The sequence below is a fragment of the Syngnathus acus genome, chromosome 21 (genome assembly GCF_901709675.1).
Source record: "Syngnathus acus chromosome 21, fSynAcu1.2, whole genome shotgun sequence".
Taxonomy (NCBI): domain Eukaryota; kingdom Metazoa; phylum Chordata; class Actinopteri; order Syngnathiformes; family Syngnathidae; genus Syngnathus; species Syngnathus acus.
The window spans coordinates 11,610,528-11,630,665 of NC_051105.1; the positions used below are offsets into that span (position 1 = coordinate 11,610,528).

A 20,138-nucleotide genomic window follows, 5' to 3' on the forward strand; every position below is an offset into this window, starting at 1 on the left:
CGCTTAACCTGATCAGAATTTTTTGCTAATCAGTGAGTTTAAAAAAATCAATCTGATTGATCACTAGATTTATGGGCAAAACTTATTTTAGTCTACTATGTACTGTTGTGCTCGATTTGGTTCCCCCGTAAGATTTTGTTCCCCCTACCGCGGGAGCGCGCACGCCTTGTTTGGAAAGCGAAAAACCGATGCCGTACGGTCGGTCGTACGGCGTCAGCACTATGTTGTTTTCAATAAAAACATGAAGAACTCACGTTTGCGTCATTCAATTTTAATTTTTAGAAAAGATTATTCTCATTTGATGTCTTTTAAGTTCATTCGCGTTCTGCCGTTGAAGCGGGGTGCATTCAAAGATCAGTCGTACAGACGGAACCAGTGCCGGCCCTACGCAGGGGCAAGAGGGGGCAACGCCCCCTCAAACAGATGTCCTGCCTCCTCGAATCAAACTTTTAGAAGTGAAAAATCCGCTGATAGAAACACACGTTAATCAGCCCCCTCTCTTCTCTCATGTCGGTGCAGTGTGTGTCCTCACACAGCCTGCTGTCAGGACTCCGCGCCCCTCCGTAAACATCCAATCACTGTGAGTATGCAAATGAGGCAAGACGCAGCCAGAGAGTGTCAAGTTACAGTCAGCGCGGTAGGAGTTGGAAGAAGCAGTAAAAACTCCACCAAACTCGTCGTAATGACCCGTGATATAACTAATGATTAACGACAACTCAAATAATAGTTAATATAACATTCATATTATATGTCCCCCCTCCCCCCCCCCCCTGAGAGATTGCCACCTTATTGTGGTCAGGGGGTTTGCGTGCCTCAGTGACCCTAAGAGCAATACCAGCAGAAGCTTTAATCTTCAGGTGGGACACCCAAGCTGGACAGGTCTTAGTGTAGAGGCCTGACAGAGTACAATCCACTTCTCCAGGTTGAGATCTGGACACACAGCTAACAACTGCCGTAAAGAAAACACTAACAGTGTTAAAAATGTGTAAAAAAAAAAAAAGAACATGCCCCCTTCACATTTCTGACTGCCCCCTCTTATGTGCATTCCTAGAACCGGCCCTGGACGGAACACTCAATCACTTCACCAAAAAGCAACGATATAATTACGTGAGCTCTTTGCATAAACCTCGATGCAAAGACACTCCTCTTTTTGGGTACTGTTGGATTTTGTCCACAATTTAGGGAGCGCGCTATCTGCGCCTCACGGCAAAAGCCATTGCCAATCACCTGTTATCCAATTTACTCACTGCGTGCTCGTTTGATTTCTTCAGATTTAGGAAAATGTTAAGACACTGAAGCAGAAATTAGACTTACACAGGTTGGTTGAGTTCAATCACAATTCTTGTTAAGAAACCTCTGTTTTCAGGAAAGTACAATACAGCGCTGGGCCTTTCGTGCGACCATGCTCAAGACCAGAAAGTCTCCATTCAGAAAAGGCAACATTCAAGGTTCTTTGGTCAGCTTATATAGAGGCTTTGCAGTCACGTGGTTTTATCACGTGATTTTGTGTTATGCCGCCATCTTGGCGGTCAACTCGTCAGCTCGTTCCTACGTGTTTGTATGGGTTGTCTGATTTCTGCGCTACGTTTTCACCGATTTCTTCCGAATTATGGCTGATTTGCTATCCAACGAAGTTAGGCATTTGGATGAAGACTCCAAGAAACGTTACAGAGAGAAGTTGAACCTTCTTGGCACAACGGATCCGTACCTTTTACCGAGAAGCATGCTAAAATCGCCCGAGCATTTTGCAACAGCCGACCTGCCTGAACGCTCATATCCAGATATTTATAATTACCTCGTCGATTTGTTTTGTAATGGCATTTCATAACTTGACATATTAAAAAACTGAATAGAGTGAAATCATTCAGATACTGTACCTGTCTGTTCAAGTTGCTACCATTTTTATTTTTTGTTTATTTTTGCATGATGCCACATCTGATTGGCTTGAAAACTTAACCAATAAAAATTTTAACCTTGTGCCAATGGCTTGAAAACTTTACCAATGTAGATTTTACCTTGTGCCAAATGAAGTAACAAAAACCCTCTTGTTAAAAAATGCTACATTAAAAAAAAATTGTTTCGCAAGGTTCATAATAATTTTTGGGGAAATTTCCTAATGCATTCACTCGAGAATTAATTGTTCAATTCCAATATGAAGTTCAATATTTACATTGATAACGTTTTCAAGCCAATCAGATGAAGCATCATGAAAAAATAAACACAAAATAAAAACGGGGGGGTGAACTGAAGAAATCATCCCATTCCCTGCCTTGCTGCTCTTGCTGCTTTTCTAAAAATGCACCCAGCATTTTCAACAATCATATTTGTATCATCCCATATTGTATTATTTCACATTTTGTGAAACAAATCAGGGGTGAATAGTTTGTTTACATACCTGATATGAAGTCCTCATTGCATATCCTTGTGTAAATCGTAGGTTTCCATCGTTCACGACGAATATCCGCGATCCATTTATCACGTTTTTTCATGTTCGCCGGAAATCTATAGAAGCTAAGATTTGGTTTATCACCTCGTCTATTGCTACATCCAACAGCACAGCAGGTATCCGGCATTTTTAAGCTCAAATAGCAGCAGATATAACAAGAAAGCGTGTGTGAGTCGTTGACCGGCACTGAAAAGTTGACCGCCAAGATGGCCGCCAAGCTAATGTGGGTAGCTTGATGACGTCAGCTGCAAAGCCTCTATTCATTTGCACGTGCCAGTGTGGGCCGAGTTTGATGGGTGATGAGTCAGGGGGTGTGGCAAGTTCGCAGGAGATTCTGATTCCATGGGAGTGGGTGCTGGTTATGGGCGATTCGGTGTGTGTGGGGGCTGTTGTCTTCCATCCCGTCTTTCGGCCTTGGCGATCATCTTTGGCCGAGTCCTTGGCTGGCTCCCTCTGGCACCTGCTGGTTTTTATCTCTTAGAGACTTAGACTTAGACTTAGACAGAACTTTATTGTCATTTTGTCAACACTAGGTGTGTACAAAACGAAATTTCGTTGCATACGGCTTTCAACAATGTAGTGGTATTTCGGCTGGTTAAAAAAAAAGTGACATTCTATATAAAAATATGAAATAAGATAATTATAAAGTACAAAGTGCAGCAGTGATAAAGTATGTAAACAGTGCAGGAGACAAAAGCAGTATTTACAAGTGTGCAGAGGAATGCTACGTTTGAATGTTCAACAGTCTGACGACAGCAGGGAAAAAACTATTGCAGAACCTGGTGGACCTGCAGCGGATGCTGCGAAACCTCTTCCCAGAGGGCAGCAGGGAGAACAGTCCATGGTGGGGGTGTGATGGGTCACTGATAATATTACGGGCTCGGGACACGCAGCGCTGGGATGACAAGTCCTGAATGAAGGGAAGAGGAGCCCCGATGATCCTCTCTGCTGTCCTCACCACTCTCCTCAGATTCTTCCAATCGGAGGCGCTGCAACCTCCACACCACACCGAGAGACAGCTTGTCAGAATGCTCTCTATGGTGCTTCGGTAGAACGTCCTCATGATGGGTGGGGGCAGGTGGGCTCTCCTCATCCTCCGCAGGAAGTACAAGCGCTTCTGTGCCCTCTTGACCAGTGTTGTGGTGTTCACAGTCCAGGTGAGGTTGTCTGTGATGTGGACTCCCAGGAATTTAGTGCTGCTGACCACCTCCACAGCTGAGCTGTTGATGATCAGTGGAGCGTGGTGAGGCTGGTTCTTCCTGAAGTCGACGATGATCTCCTTCGTCTTCTCCACATTCAGGATCAGGCTATTTTCTCTGCACCAGCCCACCAACTGCTCCACCTCCTCTCTGTAGTCCAGGTCGTTGTTGTCCCTGATGAGGCCCACCACCGTTGTGTCGTCTGCAAACTTCACGATGTGATTGGTGGTGAACCTGGGGGCGCAGTCGTGTGTCATCAGGGTGAACAGCAGGGGGCTCAGGACGCAGCCCTGAGGGGAGCCTGTGCTGAGGGTGATGACATCTGAGGTGTTCCGTCCGACCCGGACTGACTGAGGTCTGTTGGTGAGGAAGTCTAGCAGCCAATTCCGAAGGGGGGTGCTGAAGCCCAGGTGTTCCAGTTTTTCCACCAGATGTTGTGGAATGATGGTGTTGAACGCTGAGCTGAAGTCCAGGAACAGCAACCGCACGTGGGTGTTCCTCTCCTCCAGGTGAGCCAGGCTCAGGTGAAGAACGGAGGAGATGGCATCCTCAGTGGAGCGGTTCTGCCGGTAGGCAAACTGGAACGGATCGAATGTTGGGGGGAGTCTGGAGACGATGTGATCTTTGAGCAGCCTTTCGAAGCACTTCATCATGATGGGAGTCAGTGCCACAGGTCTGTAGTCATTCCATGAGGTGATTTGAGGTTTCTTCGGCACCGGAATGATGGAGGCAGCCTTGAAGCACACTGGCACTTTGGCTTGGTCCAGCGAGATGTTAAAAATGTCTGCGATGACACCAGCCAGCTGGCCTGCACATTCCTTGAACACCCGCCCAGGTATGTTGTCGGGGCCTGGGGCCTTACGTGGGTTGACTCTTCTCAGAGTCTTCCACACGTCGGCTGAGTCAAGGCAGAGGGCCTCCTCTTCCTGGTGGGGAACAGTTTTAACTGCAGGAGTGCTGTTTAGTGCCTCAAAACGCCCAAAGAAGTTATTTAGACCATTTAGGAAGTCAGCATCAACCTCACCCACCGGGGGGGAGGGTAAGTTGTAGTCCGTGATCGCCCGTATGCCTTGCCACATACTCCTGGTGTTATTGGCGTCGTGGAAAAAATCCTGAATTTTCCGACTGTGGCTTCGCTTCGCTAGCCTGATGGCACGGTTCAAGTTGGCTCTCGCTGTCCTCAGTGCCTCCTTGTCGCCAGACTTGAAGGCTGAGTTCCGTGCTCGTAGCGTATGACGTACATCCTCAGTCATCCAGGGTCGTTGGTTGGCTCGGGTGATGATGTTCTTAGTGGTGCTGACGTCCTCGGAGCATTTGTTGATGTAGGCTGACACAGTCATGGCGTACTCATCAATGTCGATCTGATTGTCATATGTTGCTGCTGATTTGAACATGTCCCAGTCAGAGCACTCAAAGCAGTCCTGGAGTGCCTCCATGGCCCCCTCAGACCACACCCTCACCTGCTTCACTGTGGGTTTTGCTCTGATCAGCAGGGGCCTGTATGCAGGGGTTAGCATAACAGATAGGTGGTCTGAAGAGCCGAGGTGGGGGCGGGGGGCTGCTCTGAATGCATCCTTTATATTGGTGTAAACCAAGTCCAGAGTGTTCTCTCCCCGAGTTGGAAAATCCACGTGTTGGTAAAAATGAGGGAGAATAGTCTTCATGCTAGCCTGGTTGAAGTCCCCAGCAATGATGAAAACCCCCTCTGTGTGCGTGGATTGCAGCTCACTGATTGTCCGATAGAGAACCCTCATGGCCTCTTTAGTGTTAGCGCTAGGAGGCACGTACACAGCCGTGATGCTAACAACAGTAAACTCTCTGGGCAGGTAGAAGGGTCTGCAGTTAACAGTCAAAAGCTCGATGTCCGAAGAGCAGAAGCTGGCGACAGATCTAGCATTTTTGCACCAGTTGTTGTTGATGTAGACACACAGCCCACCTCCTCGGGATTTACCGCTTAGCTCGCTGTTTCTGTCGGCGCGGAATGTAGCGAGCCCCTCCAGGCTAACGGCGTTGTCCGGCATTGATGAGTTCAGCCATGTCTCCGTCAGGATGAGAGCGCAGCAGTTTCTAACTTCCCTCTTTGAAGAGAGTTCCAGTTTTAGATGGTCCATTTTATTATCCAGTGAGCGGACGTTGGAGAGGAAGATGGATGGAAGCGGCGGTTTGTAGGGGTTAGCTCTAAGCTTAGCCGTTAGCCCACCTCGACAGCCGCGCTTTCGCCGCCGGTCACACCGCCTACGCTTACTCCTCCTCCGGCGTGTGCTGCCCGGCGAGCCCGCTGCGTCGTGAGCTTCTGGGGCTAGCGCCCTAAGCACTCCAAGGCTACGCAAACAGACTAGGGTAGTTGTGGCTACGAGTCCGAAAACACTCGATGACCGTACCTCCAGCAGGCGCTGGCGATCATACACTAATCTACTGGATGGATAAACTAAACTTTGTGTTGTTTGTAGTGTCCTAGGCGACATATTTTGTGAAAATCCTCGTCGATTGCTGAGACCCGTAGCGGCCGCGGCCAACTGGGGCGCCGCCATCTTGGATTCTCCAAGTGACCTTCCTGTAAACATTCTCCTCCATTCTTGCACATACACTGTCTCACCTCAATCTTTCATCATTCTTTCAATTTTGTCATTTTGTACGAAATTATGTGAGCTTTTTGGCTGTGACATCATTAATCTATTAATGTTCCCTCACTATGCAAAGTTTGTTCTCACCATTTACCCTGTTTTTGTTTGTTTGTTCTTTTGATACTCCATGTACTTGCTTACGTCATCATATCCTTAGTTTAATCATGCTTCCAACCATATCTTTTCTTTGTTAGGCAAAATATTTCCCTCTGTCCAGACGTTCAGTAGTAATCGAAAACTGGCGTCTAGCATTAGTCAAAACATAAGATACAATCAAGTACTGAACATTTTTAGACGACTTTGGCAGTGTCCGTGATGCATGCATTAAACAGTTCCTTAAGGGTCATTAAGCTATTCAGGCAATATATCAAAAAACATTTGTTATTTCAAAGTGCTCAGAAATATATATCAGATCATAAAGTTATAAAAACCTTTGTCATTACCACCTATCAAAAATGTCGTTATGTCTTCTTTATTGATTTGGTGTGTAGGTATAATTATATGCTTAAAATGTTTCTTTTATTGATTTAATATGTGAATATACTTTTCTGTTTATGTACTTTATTCAATGAGGTTGAGCATATCTGTTTTTGTAGCTAGGCAGGACTTTTTGTATTTCGACCCCATTCCTTCAATACTACAACAGCCAGATATTTCTAAAATCACTTAATTATTTAATAATTAAAACAATGTAAAATAATTATTTCTGAATTTACACAAATAAATAAATATCAGCAACACAACAACAGTGTTCCTTGAATAAACATACAGTTGATATTAAACTCATGAAAGAATGTGGTCAAGCCCTGAAAGTAGCAAATAAAACTAAATCAACAAATGTTAGACAGCACTTTGCCATGTTAAGAAATAAAGAAGTCAGATCTTTAAGAAAAGCAAAGGCTGCTTTCTTTATCACCATAATTGAAAAATCAAACGGAAATGTCAAAATAATATGGAACCAGCTAAAAAAAAAACACACAGGTGATCGCCCCACAGGGCAAACTAAAATAAATAGACAACTATCAAATAATACTTCAACTTTAGCAGAGACATTCAATCATTATTTCATTAATTCTGTGACTAACATAGTAAGTTGTTTTACATCTACGGACATGTACAGTTTTTCAATCGACAGACCCAGTTTTTAGTCTTGAGTGTCACAGACTATTAAATCACTCAGACCATTCAAATTATATATCGACAAATAATATTTTTGATATGGATACAGTTGCTTAAGGACCTCATCATATCAGTCACACAGACCATCACTGAAATTATCAATCTATCCTTTTCAAAAAATGTGAACCCAAGCATTTGGAAATCTGCTGTTGATGTTGTTGCCAGTTTTAAAAGTGATGACCCTGATTCCATGGCAAACTTGTGCATTTACTGTAAATTTCAGGGTTTCAGACGTGAGAGCACATTTGAGCCTACAAAATGTTACCCTCACAGGAGCCAGGCTGCAGTATGCACAGACTGACAACGTGCTTGACAGCTCTTCAAAACCACGGGTATAACAAGGCATATATCAAGGCTTTCACACATGAGTTGAAGTCGTACATATAAAGAACATATTTCACCAGTGAACCCAAAGTCCTGCTGTCAACCACCAGACTGATAATGTAATATGGACAGAAACACACAAGAAAGACCAGAACCACAACACCAAGAGTCCTGGCCACCTTCAACTTGGATTTCTTTGCTATTGGGACAGACTGTTGTAGTTTGCCACATGTAACATGAGAGCGCATGGCTTGCGCCTGAGACACAGCAACCACAAACACTCTCATGAACAAAGTGATGATGGCGATGAGAGGAAGGACGAAGGTCATGACCATGTCCAGAATGCTTGTGTACAACTCAAAACCGATCAAGCACTCTCCATAACAGGAGTTGTGCTTTCCAGGATGATCCAAATTCAAAAGTATGCAACAAGGCCGTAACAGCAGTTATCAGCACCATGTATCCCACTGAGGCCGACCCAATAGTTAGGATAGATAGATGTTATGAGATAGATATCGATCGATCGATCGATCGATAGACAGACGGACGGACTGGGCGTTCAGGCAGAGAGAGAGAGAAAGCGAGACAGACGGACGGACTGGGCGTTCAGGCAGAGAGAGAGAGAGAGAGAGAGCTACATAGATAGATAGATAGATAGATAGATAGATAGATAGATAGATAGATAGATAGATAGATAGATAGATAGATAGATAGATAGATAGATAGATAGATAGATAGATAGATAGATAGATAGGCAGACAGACAGACAGACAGACAGACAGACAGACAGACAGACAGATAAAATAAATAAACAATAAACAGCAGCGCCAAACCACAGAAAACACACAATGTCAGCGAAATACCAGCAGGAGGTGTTGCTGTAGAGCCGACATGGCATCACCAGCAAACCCACCAGAAAGTTAGCCCGGTGTTTCCCAACCACTTTTAAGCAGCAGAACTCCCAAAACACAGACCAGTTGCCGCCGTGTTCGATGACGTCGTTTCAACATGGATGGCAAGTCTATGACGTAGGTTTCCAACATTTCGTGCACTTCTACGGAAGAGGATTAGGGCCAGTGAAGAAAAAAAAACGAGGGGTGACAGGATTCTGACTTTTTTGTCAGAATTCTGACTTAAAGTCAGAATTCCCACTTTCTGACTTTAAAGTCAGAATTCTGAGAATAAAGTCAGAATTCTGAGAATAAAGTCAGAATTCCCACCTTCTGACTTTAAAGTCAGAATTCCGACTTTAAAGTCAGAATTCTGAGAAAAAAAGTCAGAATCCTGTCACCCCTCGTTTTTATTTTCTTCACTGGCCCTAATCCTCTTCCGTACACTTCAGAGGGGCGTGGGGTGGGTGTAAGGCAAGAATTTGGACATGGCCCCTCCCAACTCTTCTGTAGTCTCACGCCATACCAATCGAGGGCGCTGCAAATTATTTCAGCCACACTACAAACGCGTAACTTGTTACTCGTTGTCCTTGCGTCACCGCATGGTCAACCGGATGTTGAGATCAACGTGGTATCAGTAGAAGTAGAAGGTTTGTTTTTTTTATTCCACAATTAATGCCACTCAGTGATAACTAACCGACATGACTGAAAGTAAAGGAAAAGCGAGTTCTAAGCCCGGAAAACAGTTACTGTCGTTGAATCCTGAGCAAGAAAATGAGTTTAAAAAGAAGGTAAAGGAGGTGAAGAAGTTCAAGGTGGGTTAATGTTCATCATAAATCATAACCAAAACGACATTTAAAATACATAGTACGGACCGGGGAGGACTGCGTAGCAAAGTTACCGTCCGTGGCATACGCTATGGTATTTCTAATTTGCTAATTTGACGAGAGGTGGAGGGAGGGAGGGGGCGTTAGGGTACGTTAAAATGTCCAGTTTGGATATAAAAAAATCTGTACGTTATTGTACTATATATGCGCGGATTGAACCTGAAAATGTGTGTTCTGTTTTACAGGGCAACCGTTTGACACCTGGCGTGGTATATGTCGGCCATTTGCCACTTGGGCTCTTTGAGCCACAGCTCCGAGACTACTTCGAACAGTTTGGAACAGTTTTACGGCTACGACTATCTAGGAGTAAAAAGGTAATTTGGAAACGTCTTTTAACGGAATCATGATAGACGTGAGCAATGTTCCTTCAAAAAGTGTCTGGGCATACACAAAAGGTCCCTGAGCACACTGGGGACCACTGATCAAAACCTTTGATCATCGCACGTTACATGGCTTATGAAAAGAATCAAATCACAGTAACAGTTTTCATTACTTTTAATATAAGTGATTTGGCTCTCTTTAAATGAAAAACACAATCTTGTTGGTGTTCATACGATGTTTTGTGTGTTTTATGTTACGTGTGTTAGCGTCCTGCTTTGGCCATGGTAAAAGTCATTCTTTGGCCTGGGTGTGGAAGAAATGAGTTATATTCACATTTTGCTCACGTTAAAACATTCACATTTTCCAAAATGACGTGCTGAAGCTTGTGATACAGTGTAAATTCCTGTAACTCTTTGTCTGTAAAAGATCTAATTACCGTTTTTTCCATGTATAATGCGCCCCCATGTATAATACGCACCCTAAAAATGGCATGTTGATGCTGGAAAAAAGCCTGTACCCATGTATAATACGCACCCAAATTTTGACTCCTACTTAAGTCCGTAAACGTAAAATTATTTCAGAAAAAAGATCATCTTTGGGAACAACCGGGTGTTATTCTGCCGGTCAGTATCACTGCGCATGCGCTAGCAAACTCAATAGCTAAGAAATGTTCTGGATTTGTGTCGGGTACATTGTGACAGCAAACGAGCAGGTGATCGAGCAAGCGTCTGATACGAGAGCATTGTGTTCGTATGGAGCGTGTTTGAAGTGAACAGCAGAGAAGAAAGCGCATCTGTAATGGCGGCCTCCGTATCATATCAAAAAATCTTTTTTTTTTATTTTTTGTACCCATGTATAATGCGCACCCCAAATTTTAGGACAATAAATTAGTTAAATTTTGCGCATTATACATGGAAGAAAACGGTACACAGTTTATTTAATAAAAAAATCTTAATAAATGTCAAAGGTACTGGTTAAGGAATTACACTCCTCAGCCTCCCTGGTAAGGTCTATTCAGGGGTGCTGGAGAGGAGGGTCTGTCGGGAGGTCGAACCTCGGATTCAGGAGGAACAGTGTGGCTTTCGTCCTGGCCGTGGAACAGTGGACCAGCTCTTCACCCTCAGCAGGATCCTCGAGGGTGCATGGGAGTTCGCCCAACCAGTCCACATGTGTTTTGTGGACTTGGAGAAGGCGTTCGACCGTGTCCCTCGGGAGGTTCTGTGGGGGGTGCTTCGGGAGTACGGGGTACCGAGCCAACTGATAAGGGCGGTTCGGTCCCTGTATCACCGATGCCGGAGTTTGGTCCGCATTTCCGGCAGTAAGTCGGATTCGTTCCCAGTGAGGGTTGGACTCCGCCAAGGCTGCCCTTTGTCACCGATTCTGTTCATAATTTTTATGGACAGAATTTCTAGGCGCAGCCGAGGCGTTGAGGGTGTCCGGTTTGGGGACCTCAGCATCGCGTCTCTGCTTTTTGCAGACGACGTGGTGCTGTTGGCTTCTTCAGGCCGTGATCTCCAGCTCTCACTGGAGCGGTTCGCAGCCGAGTGTGAAGCGGTCGGGATGAGGGTCAGCACCTCCAAATCCGAGTACATGGTCCTCGATCGGAAAAGGGTGGAATGCCCTCTCCGGATCGGGGATGAGATCCTGCCCCAAGTGGAGGAGTTTAAGTATTTTGGGGTCTTGTTCACGAGTGAGGGGAGGATGGAGCGCGAGATCGACAGGCGGATCGGTGCAGCGTCGGCAGTAATGCGGACTCTGTACCGGTCCGTCGTGGTAAAGAGAGAGGTGAGCCAAAAGGCAAAGCTCTCAATTTACCGGTCGATTTACGCTCCTACCCTCACCTATGGTCACGAGCTATGGGTCGTGACCGAAAGAACGAGATCCCGGATACAAGCGGCCGAAATGAGTTTTCTCCGCAGGATGTCCGGGCTCTCCCTTAGAGATAGGGTGAGAAGTTCGGTCATCCGGGAGAGACTCGGAGTAGAGTCGCTACTCCTCCACGTTGAGAGGAGCCAGATGAGGTGGCTCGGGCATCTCATCAGGATGCCTCCTGGACGCCTCCCTGGGGAGGTGTTCCGGGCATGTCCCACCGGTAGGAGACCCCGGGGACGACCCAGGACGCGCTGGAGAGACTGTCTCTCAGCTGGCCTGGGAACGCCTTGGGATCCCCCGGGATGAGCTAGATGAAGTGGCTGGGGAGAGGGAAGTCTGGGAGTCCCTCCTGAAGCTGCTGCCCCCGCGACCTGACCCCGGATAAGCGGAAGAAGATGGATGGATGGATGGTACTGGTTAACACGTCAGCCTCATAGTTCAGAGGGTACAGGTTTGAGTCCACCTCCGGCCCTCCCTGAGTGCAGTTTGCATGTTCTCCCCATGCCCGCGTGGGTTCTCTCTCACATCCCAAAAACATGCTTGGTACGCTAATGAGCACTCCAAGTTGCCCATAGGTGTGAGCGCGAGTGCGGATGGTTGTTCGTCTCTTTTTGTGCGCTGAGTGTGTGGGAGCAGTGCGCGATTGTGTAGGTGCGCAGCTTAGAGGGCAAATTGGACCTGAAACAATGTAAAGTTTAATTTAGCCATTTAGAGTTTGTAAACAATGTGGCGTCATTTTGGGGTGTGGCGTTATCTGGAGGCAAAAAGATGTAGCACGCTTGCTTGAACACGCAGGTTAAAATATCTCAACAGTTTGTTTGCCTAAGAAAGAATGTGAAAAATGACCATTTCAGTGAATATGTGACGAAACTCACTCTCCTCCATCGTAAGTGTTAAAATATAAGGACTTGAATGATGACGTTTGGTGGTGTGGTCACAAGTGCTGTTATGATTCTTTTCTCTTATATAATTCTTTTAATATGCTACTGTTTTCAGACGGGTGGAAGCAAAGGCTACGCATTCGTGGAGTTTGATTGTGATGAAGTCGCCAAAATTGTAGCTGAGACTATGAACAACTACCTGATGGGAGAGAGACTCATTAAATGTGAGTATTGTGTAGGGTGTGCCTCCGATATCACTAAGATTAAGTTTCAAATTTAAACATGAACTGGTTTGATCATTCTAGGCCCTCTATGTACCAGTACCGTACCAGAAAGGAGAGCGGCACTAGTATTGATTAGCAGAAAGAAGCACAGTGACACAGTTTCCATGTTGCATAAGAATGTAAAAAAACAACAACAACAATAATTGCAACATATCAGCCCGCCTGATTTAGCCGACCACATGCGTGAAAAGTTCACAAAGAGCACGTAATACTAGTGCATGTGCCTTGAAATTGATATCAGACATGTTGAATAAAGTGCCAACGACTTTCCATGGTGCCCAGTTTTGTTTCATTTGTATGCATTGGATTTGTGAGCTATTGTCTCAAAAGAATCATCTTATCTAAATCAGCATTCATTCATTTAAGTCATTCATTTGAAGTGTGGACAAAGTCGGTTCCGTAGATGTTTACTTTTTATTCATTCTAATTGTGTTGTAATGTAAGCTGATTGATAAAATGCACATGCAAATATTCTTAACCTACTGCGCATCCCATTTTTGTAGGTCATGTAATTCCACCAGAGACATTGCACGAGAAGCTGTTTGCCGGCTCCCAGAGGACTTTCAAAAAGCCTTCTAAGCCAGCTGTTGCCCGCTACAACATGGAGCGAACAAGTGACCAAGTTTCCAAAATGACCAACAAGCTCTTGCACAAAGAGGGAAAGCTCCGCAAGAGGCTTGCAGCACAAGGCATTGATTATGACTTCCCAGGATTTGTAAGTGTTTCCCAATTTCCTAGTGCTCATTTATGAAGGGGAATTATACACCAACAAAAATAATACTTACTTTTCCTTTTTGTTCCTATGTATTTTATTGCCCTCACAATGTCCTGCATTGTCGCATTTTGGGGCGAAATTTATTTGACAAAAATCGAGACCCAGAACAGTAGAGCTCTGACTTGCACGCAAAATCCCTGTCTGTTAAGAAATATGGTCAGAGCGTGCGCTGTTTCACTCTTATTGTTAGGAAACTTAGAGCATTGTTCAAACGTGCCGTTCTAGGGCTGGGCGATATGGTTGAAAAGTACAGCCTGATATACAGTATCTCACAAAAGTGAGTCCACCCCTCTCATTTCTGCAATGTTTTAATTATATCTTGTCATGGGACAACACTGAAGAAATGACACTTTGATCCAATGTTAAGTAGTCACTGTAGAGCTTGGATAGCAGAGTAAATTTATTGTTACTTCAAAGTAACTCAAAATACAACAATGAATGTGTAAAATGCTGGCAACAAAAGTGAGTACACCCCAACTGAAAATCTCAAAATTAAGCCAAACTTGGAACCAATTAGGCATCTTCCCTGTGTAATGCGACTAGTTAGTGTGTTAGGTGTGATTGGCGATTAGGTGTATTAAATTAGGTATTTTCACTCTCATACTGGTCACAGGAAGTTCAACATGGCACCTCATGGCAAAGAACTCTCTGAGGATCTAAAAAAAAAAGAATTATTGCTCTACATAAAGATGCCAACATCCTGAAACTGAGCTGTAGCACGGTGGCTAAGACCATACAGCGGTTTAAGAGGACAAGCTCCATTCAAAACAGGCCTCGCCATGGTCGACCAAAGAAGTTGAGTGCGCGCGCTCAGCGTCATATTCAGAGGTTGTCTTTGGAAAACAGGCGTATGAGTGCTGAGCATTGCTGTAGATGTTGAAGGGGTGGGGGGTACTCAGACCATACGCCGCACACTGCATTCAATTGGTCTGCATGGCTGTCGTCCCAGGAAAAAGCCTCTTCTAAAAAAGATGAACAAAGAAGCTCGCAAAAGGTTTGCTGAAGACAAGCAGACTAAGGATATAGGTTACTGGAACCATGTCCTGTGTCTGATAAGACCAAGATAAACATTTGGTTCAGATGGTGTCCAGCGTGTGTGGCGGCAACCAGGTGAAGAGTACAAAGACAAGTGTGTCTTGCCTACAGTCGAGCATGGTGGTGGGAGCGTCATGGTCTGGGGCTGTATGAGTGCTGCTCGCACTGGGGAGCTACAGTTCATTGAGGGAACAATGAATGCCAACATGTACTGTGGAATACTGAAGCAGAGCATGATCCCCTCCCTCCGTAAACTGGAGCGCGGAGCAGTATTCCAACACGATAACGACCCCAAACACACCTCCAAGACGACCACTGCCTTCCTAAAGAAGCTGAGGGTGAAGGTGATGGACTGGCCAAGCATGTCCCCAGACCTAAACATCTGTGGGGCATCCACAAACGGAAGGTGGAGGAGCGCAAGGTCTCCAACATCCACCATGATGTCATCATGGAAGAGTAAAGATTATTTTGTGTTCCCGTTCTGAGACGTGCATGCGCAACCCAACTGTGTTGCCCCCGCCCCCATGTGTGGAGAGTGGAGATCCAGGCCATATTTTACAGGCAGTATTATAATTTAACGCGTTCAATGAACGAAGGTTCATGAACTCGTTCATATTTTGGACGAACGTGAACTGTGCGTAGCACATATTTTCTCCATGGACGTTTTTGTGAACGCGCTCATTTTGGGACGATTAAATGGTTTTGAACGGCAGTTTACTTGCATTCAAGAATGCCAGGTTTTCTCTTCTGAGAATTCAAACAAAAACCCCGCTAAACACACTGTAAACGAGTCTTAAATAGGCAGGGGGAAAAGATTTGGCAACCTCGGTCACAAACAGTCGCATGGTGCGATGATGGACGCTCCATTCGATGAAAACTCATGTCGTGCAACAGGCAGCCCCGCCCCCACTCGCACTTAAGTGTTGAATGTGAGGAGTCTTTTTTAAACATGTTCAATAAATGGTTTACCAATTTCAAAAACATAATCGTGTAAATAGGCGGCTCGGTGGCGCACTGGGTAGCACGTCCGCCTCACAGTTAGGAGGGTGCGGGTTCGATTCCACCTCCGGCCCTCCCTGTGTGGAGTTTGCATGTTCTCCCCGGGCCCGCGTGGGTTTTCTCCGGGCACTCCGGTTTCCTCCCACATCCCAAAAACATGCTTGGTAGGCCGATTGAAGACTCCAGATTGTCCCTAGGTGTGAGTGCGAGTGCAAGTGGTTGTTTGTCTCTGTGTGCCCTGCGATCGGCTGGCAACCGGTTCAGGATGTCCCCCGCCTACTGCCCGTTGACGGCTGGGATAGGCTCCGGCACTCCCGCGACCCCCGTGGGGACTAAGCGGTACAGAAAATGGATGGATGGATGGATGGATAATCGTGTAAATGATTGAGATTTCAATATTGAACAGAATAATCGTGATAATGATTTTTTACCCATAATCGAGCAGCCCTGATATATATTGAATATTTTTAGTTCTTTTACTGAATGAGAGGAGCGCGCTTTGACTCCGCACGCACAAAGAGTGATGTTAGGCCATAAGAGTGAATTTCCAAACACACCTATGTTGATGACGGCGAACAAGTTCCAGTTTAATTTTTAATTGTGGCTTCTAACTACGGAAAGGTTTTTCTTTTTTAGTTTAAAATTGTTAACTTTAACTACAATCCTGCATTGCGGTCAAAGGTGTTTAGCTCTTGCATCTGTAAACCCTTGCTGTGGCATAAGGAAGGTGCATGTTGAACGAGCGATATGTCACATTTGTTGCCATCTGTCTGACTGCTACTACTACTTCTGCTTCCATTTCCTCTACTTGCTTTTAGAGAGGAGGCAAATATATTTGGTACATTAGCACCACCTAATCGTCACTGTCAGTACTGCACCAAAATGTATTTGCCAACCACGAAAAGAAAGTCAACATGATTATGGAATGGAGATTTTGGGTGCTAGTCCAAGGTCTTTTTTTAATATATACACACAAGTCCTACTGTAGTATAAGTCACAAGACCGGCCAAACTATTAAAATAGTGTTGCCTATAGTCTTTAAAAAAATCTGGTAATTCTCAATGTATTTTAAGGCCAAAGTCATGTATTTATAATGTTTCAGGGATGAAGTCAATCTGTTTTCAGGGATATTGATCAACCTCTGATTTGTTGAAATTTTTATGGAATGTAATCGTGCATCACTGTGATGTCATTGTTAATATCCAGTAATCTAAAAATGAATATACCGTAATTTTCGGACTATAAGTCGCGGTTTTTTTCATAGTTTGGGTGGGGGGGCGACTTATACTCAGGAGCGACTTATATGTGGTTTTTTTTTTTCAAAAAATTTCAAAAAAAAAAAAAAAAAATGAAACCGCGATAAACGAACCGCAATGTAGCAAGGGATTACTGTAATTTGAATTTCAAGTGACGACAGCAGCGCGAAACCATCTGCGTCACTCCAATTCATTAAATCCATCAATCGTCCTTTGTCAACAATGCGTGCGCGCCGCTGATGGCTTTTGCACTTAAAAATATTCCACAGGCCCATATAACGATATATAAATTATATATCAAATAACTATTATATAAGCAATAATGTTATCAAACCATCTGTGCACTCTAAATCATTAAATCCATCGATCAAATTCCTCGTCCTTTGTCAACATCGCCGCGCGTGCGCCCTGACGTCAGCCTCGTCGTTATTCCACAGATCTACTATATAACTATATTGTAGCGTTAACAAAGTTCAAGGAAAGACGTGGGTTTGGTAAACGGCTCTTTATTTAACAAAACAAACTTACAGGCGTGTGGCGGCGTGGACGTCCAGCCACGGAAGGGGACGAGAGCTCCATACAATAGGACCGGGCGTGCGTAGAAGCCATGACCGAGCCCCATGCACCGTCCTCGGACAGCCACCCGGCTGAGCGCCGGGCCTCGACTTCCATCCACGGAGCTGAAAGGCAGCTCGGTAGAGTAGGACCGGGCGTGCGTAAAAGCATTGTCCGAGCACCATCCACCGTCCCTGGACAGCCACCCGGCCGAGCGCCGGCGCCCGACTTCAATCCACGAAAGTGAAAGTAAGCTGGACGAGTGACGCGCGACAGCAGCGCGACGCGACGTCGCGCGTCAGCAGCGCGACGGTTGTTTACATAAAGGACAAAGATCGACTCGTCCAGCTTTCTTTCACTTTCGTGGATTGAAGTCGGTGGCTGTCCAGGGACGGTGGATGGTGCTCGGACAATGCTTTTACGCACGCCCGGTCCTACTCTACCGAGCTGCCTTTCAGCTCCGTGGATGGAAGTCGAGGGCCGGCGCTCAGCCGGGTGGCTGTCCGAGGACGGTGCATAGGGCTCGGTCATGGCTTCTACGCACGCCCGGTCCTATCGTATGGAGCTCTCGTCCCCTTTCGTGGCTGGACGTCCACGCCGCCACACGCCTGTAAGTTTGTTTTGTTAAATAAAGAGCCGTTTACCAAACCCACGTCTTTCCTTGAACTTTGTTAACGCTACAATATAGTTATATAGTAGATCTGTGGAATAACGACGAGGCTGACGTCAGGGCGCACGCGCTGCGATGTTGACAAAGGACGAGGAATTTGATCGATGGATTTAATGATTTAGAGTGCACAGATGGTTTGATAACATTATTGCTTATATAATAGTTATTTGATATATAATTTATATATCGTTATATGGGCCTGTGGAATATTTTTAAGTGCAAGAGCCGTCAGCGGCGCACACGCATTGTTGACAAAGGACGATTGATGGATTTAATGAATTGGAGTGACGCAGATGGTTTTATTAACGTGTTATTTATGTAATAGTTTTTTGAATAACTCTGAATTTTACGTCAGGGCCGTTCTCAGCTCTTAGTTTGTGTTTATGTCACGTTAGCATAGCTATCGTTTAGCCTGTTGTTGCTCGTTCATGACTGTTCTTGGTGTTGGATTTTGTCGAATAAATTGCCCCCCAAAATGCGACTTATACTCCGGAGCGACTTATATATGTTTTTTTTCACTTTTTTGGGCATTTTATGGCTGGTGCGACTTGTACTCCGGTGCGACTTATAGTCCGAAAATTACGGTACGTAGATTAAAGGACATGCACAGTAGTTGAAGTGGAACTTGATACTGATCTGCAAATTAAATTCACTTTAAATAATATTCTACATCAGGGGTGTCAAACAAATTTTTTTCGCGGGCCGCATTGTAATCATAGCTTCTTTCAGAGGGCCATTATGACTGTCAACCCAAATAAATGTACGAGCACCTCATATTATATACAGTAAAAGCTACAAAACAAATTGACAAATAACTAATTTTCAAATCAGATGAGTAAAAACTGGTCAAATATTTAAAAAAAAAAATTTTTTTAAAGTGAAGACAATTTGCAATTTTAGGAATGACACACGAATTTGATGCACAATTTGTCTTCGCGGGCCACATAAAATGAAGTGGCGGGCTGTATCTAGCCCCCGGGCTTTGAGTTTGACACCTGTGTTCTACATAAATCACCGTGCTTAGTTAGACCAAAAGGCTGCAAATAACTTTGATGACTTAAAAGCACTTGTTTTCCCAAATTCGGTGGTAGAATTTCTACTGTACAATCTTACAGCCATTCAACTTTGTATGCATGTGTGTGTTTGAATAACTACAGCACCATAGAGCAGAAGACATTTTCACCCTGTGTTTTTCTTTTATAGGCTAGCCATGTACCCCAGAAGAAGAAGCCTGATTCCTTGAATGAGTCTGCATGCAGTGATGTAAGAAGCGTAACAATATCTTCCTACTGTTGGTGTGGCGCAGACTGAAAATGATCCCAGATGTGTCAGTGGTCTGGGGTCAGATAACTGTGCCTAAAGTAATGCGGTGCATCAAACTTGCCGTGTTTGTCTCATAGTGACGAATGTGATAAACGTTATGCACCAACATGTAGCTACGATGTCACAGTACTCAAAAGCAAACTTAAAACTGATAGGTTTTACTTAGTTCTACTGCCACAACAAGTCCATCTCTTCTCCTTTAGGACACCACACCACTGTGCACGCCTTCTTTCCTGGAGCGAAGGAAGTCCATGGTCTGTGATGATGAGGATGAGATTGTCGTCAAGATGCCGTCGGTAGACAAAGATGAGTGCTCCTCAGAGGAAGAAGAAGAGGGGGAGGAAGAGACAGAGAAGGCCGGTGTGAAGGATGGTGATTCTGAGTGACGAAACCTGTGGCGCTATTGAGACATTTATACAGAGATGCGTAACCAGAATCTTGTTTTCTGGTGGACTCCTTTCTCTTGGTTTCAGAGCTGTTACAGTGTATACTGTTCTGATGCAAGTTTTATTCATACAAATGTCACATCCCCCATCAAAAAGATCATATCATGTCATCAATTGTGTTTGCAAAAAACCGAGCTTAAAATATGTATCATGTTGCATTTTTCAAAAAGTG

At 44.9% G+C, this 20,138-nt stretch overlaps 1 protein-coding gene and 1 non-coding gene across 2 annotated transcripts; both read left to right on the top strand.

Annotated features, from left to right (window-relative positions):
- The first annotated feature begins 9,241 nt into the window (after nucleotides 1-9,241).
- nifk (nucleolar protein interacting with the FHA domain of MKI67) lies at nucleotides 9,242-20,072 on the top strand. The gene is made up of 6 exons (XM_037239356.1): nucleotides 9,242-9,477; nucleotides 9,735-9,863; nucleotides 12,739-12,847; nucleotides 13,411-13,622; nucleotides 19,401-19,460; nucleotides 19,724-20,072. Exons 1-6 carry the CDS (start codon nucleotides 9,364-9,366, stop codon nucleotides 19,904-19,906), a joined length of 807 nt encoding a protein of 268 aa, XP_037095251.1. The 5' UTR covers nucleotides 9,242-9,363; the 3' UTR covers nucleotides 19,907-20,072.
- LOC119115730 lies at nucleotides 19,500-19,631 on the top strand. Its single transcript, XR_005096191.1, has one exon. It is a non-coding gene; the product is annotated as a small nucleolar RNA ACA64 (small nucleolar RNA).
- Nucleotides 20,073-20,138: the final 66 nt, after the last annotated feature.

What these genes read in the sequence shown, in the direction of transcription:
- nifk (XM_037239356.1), top strand. Translation starts at nt 9,364, where the DNA reads ATGACTGAAAGTAAAGGAAAAGCGAGTTCTAAGCCCGGAAAACAGTTA. An exon ending in AGGAGGTGAAGAAGTTCAAG is followed by an intron (nt 9,478 to 9,734) that starts GTGGGTTAATGT and finishes TCTGTTTTACAG; the next exon opens with GGCAACCGTTTGACACCTGG. An exon ending in GGGAGAGAGACTCATTAAAT is followed by an intron (nt 12,848 to 13,410) that starts GTGAGTATTGTG and finishes CCATTTTTGTAG; the next exon opens with GTCATGTAATTCCACCAGAG.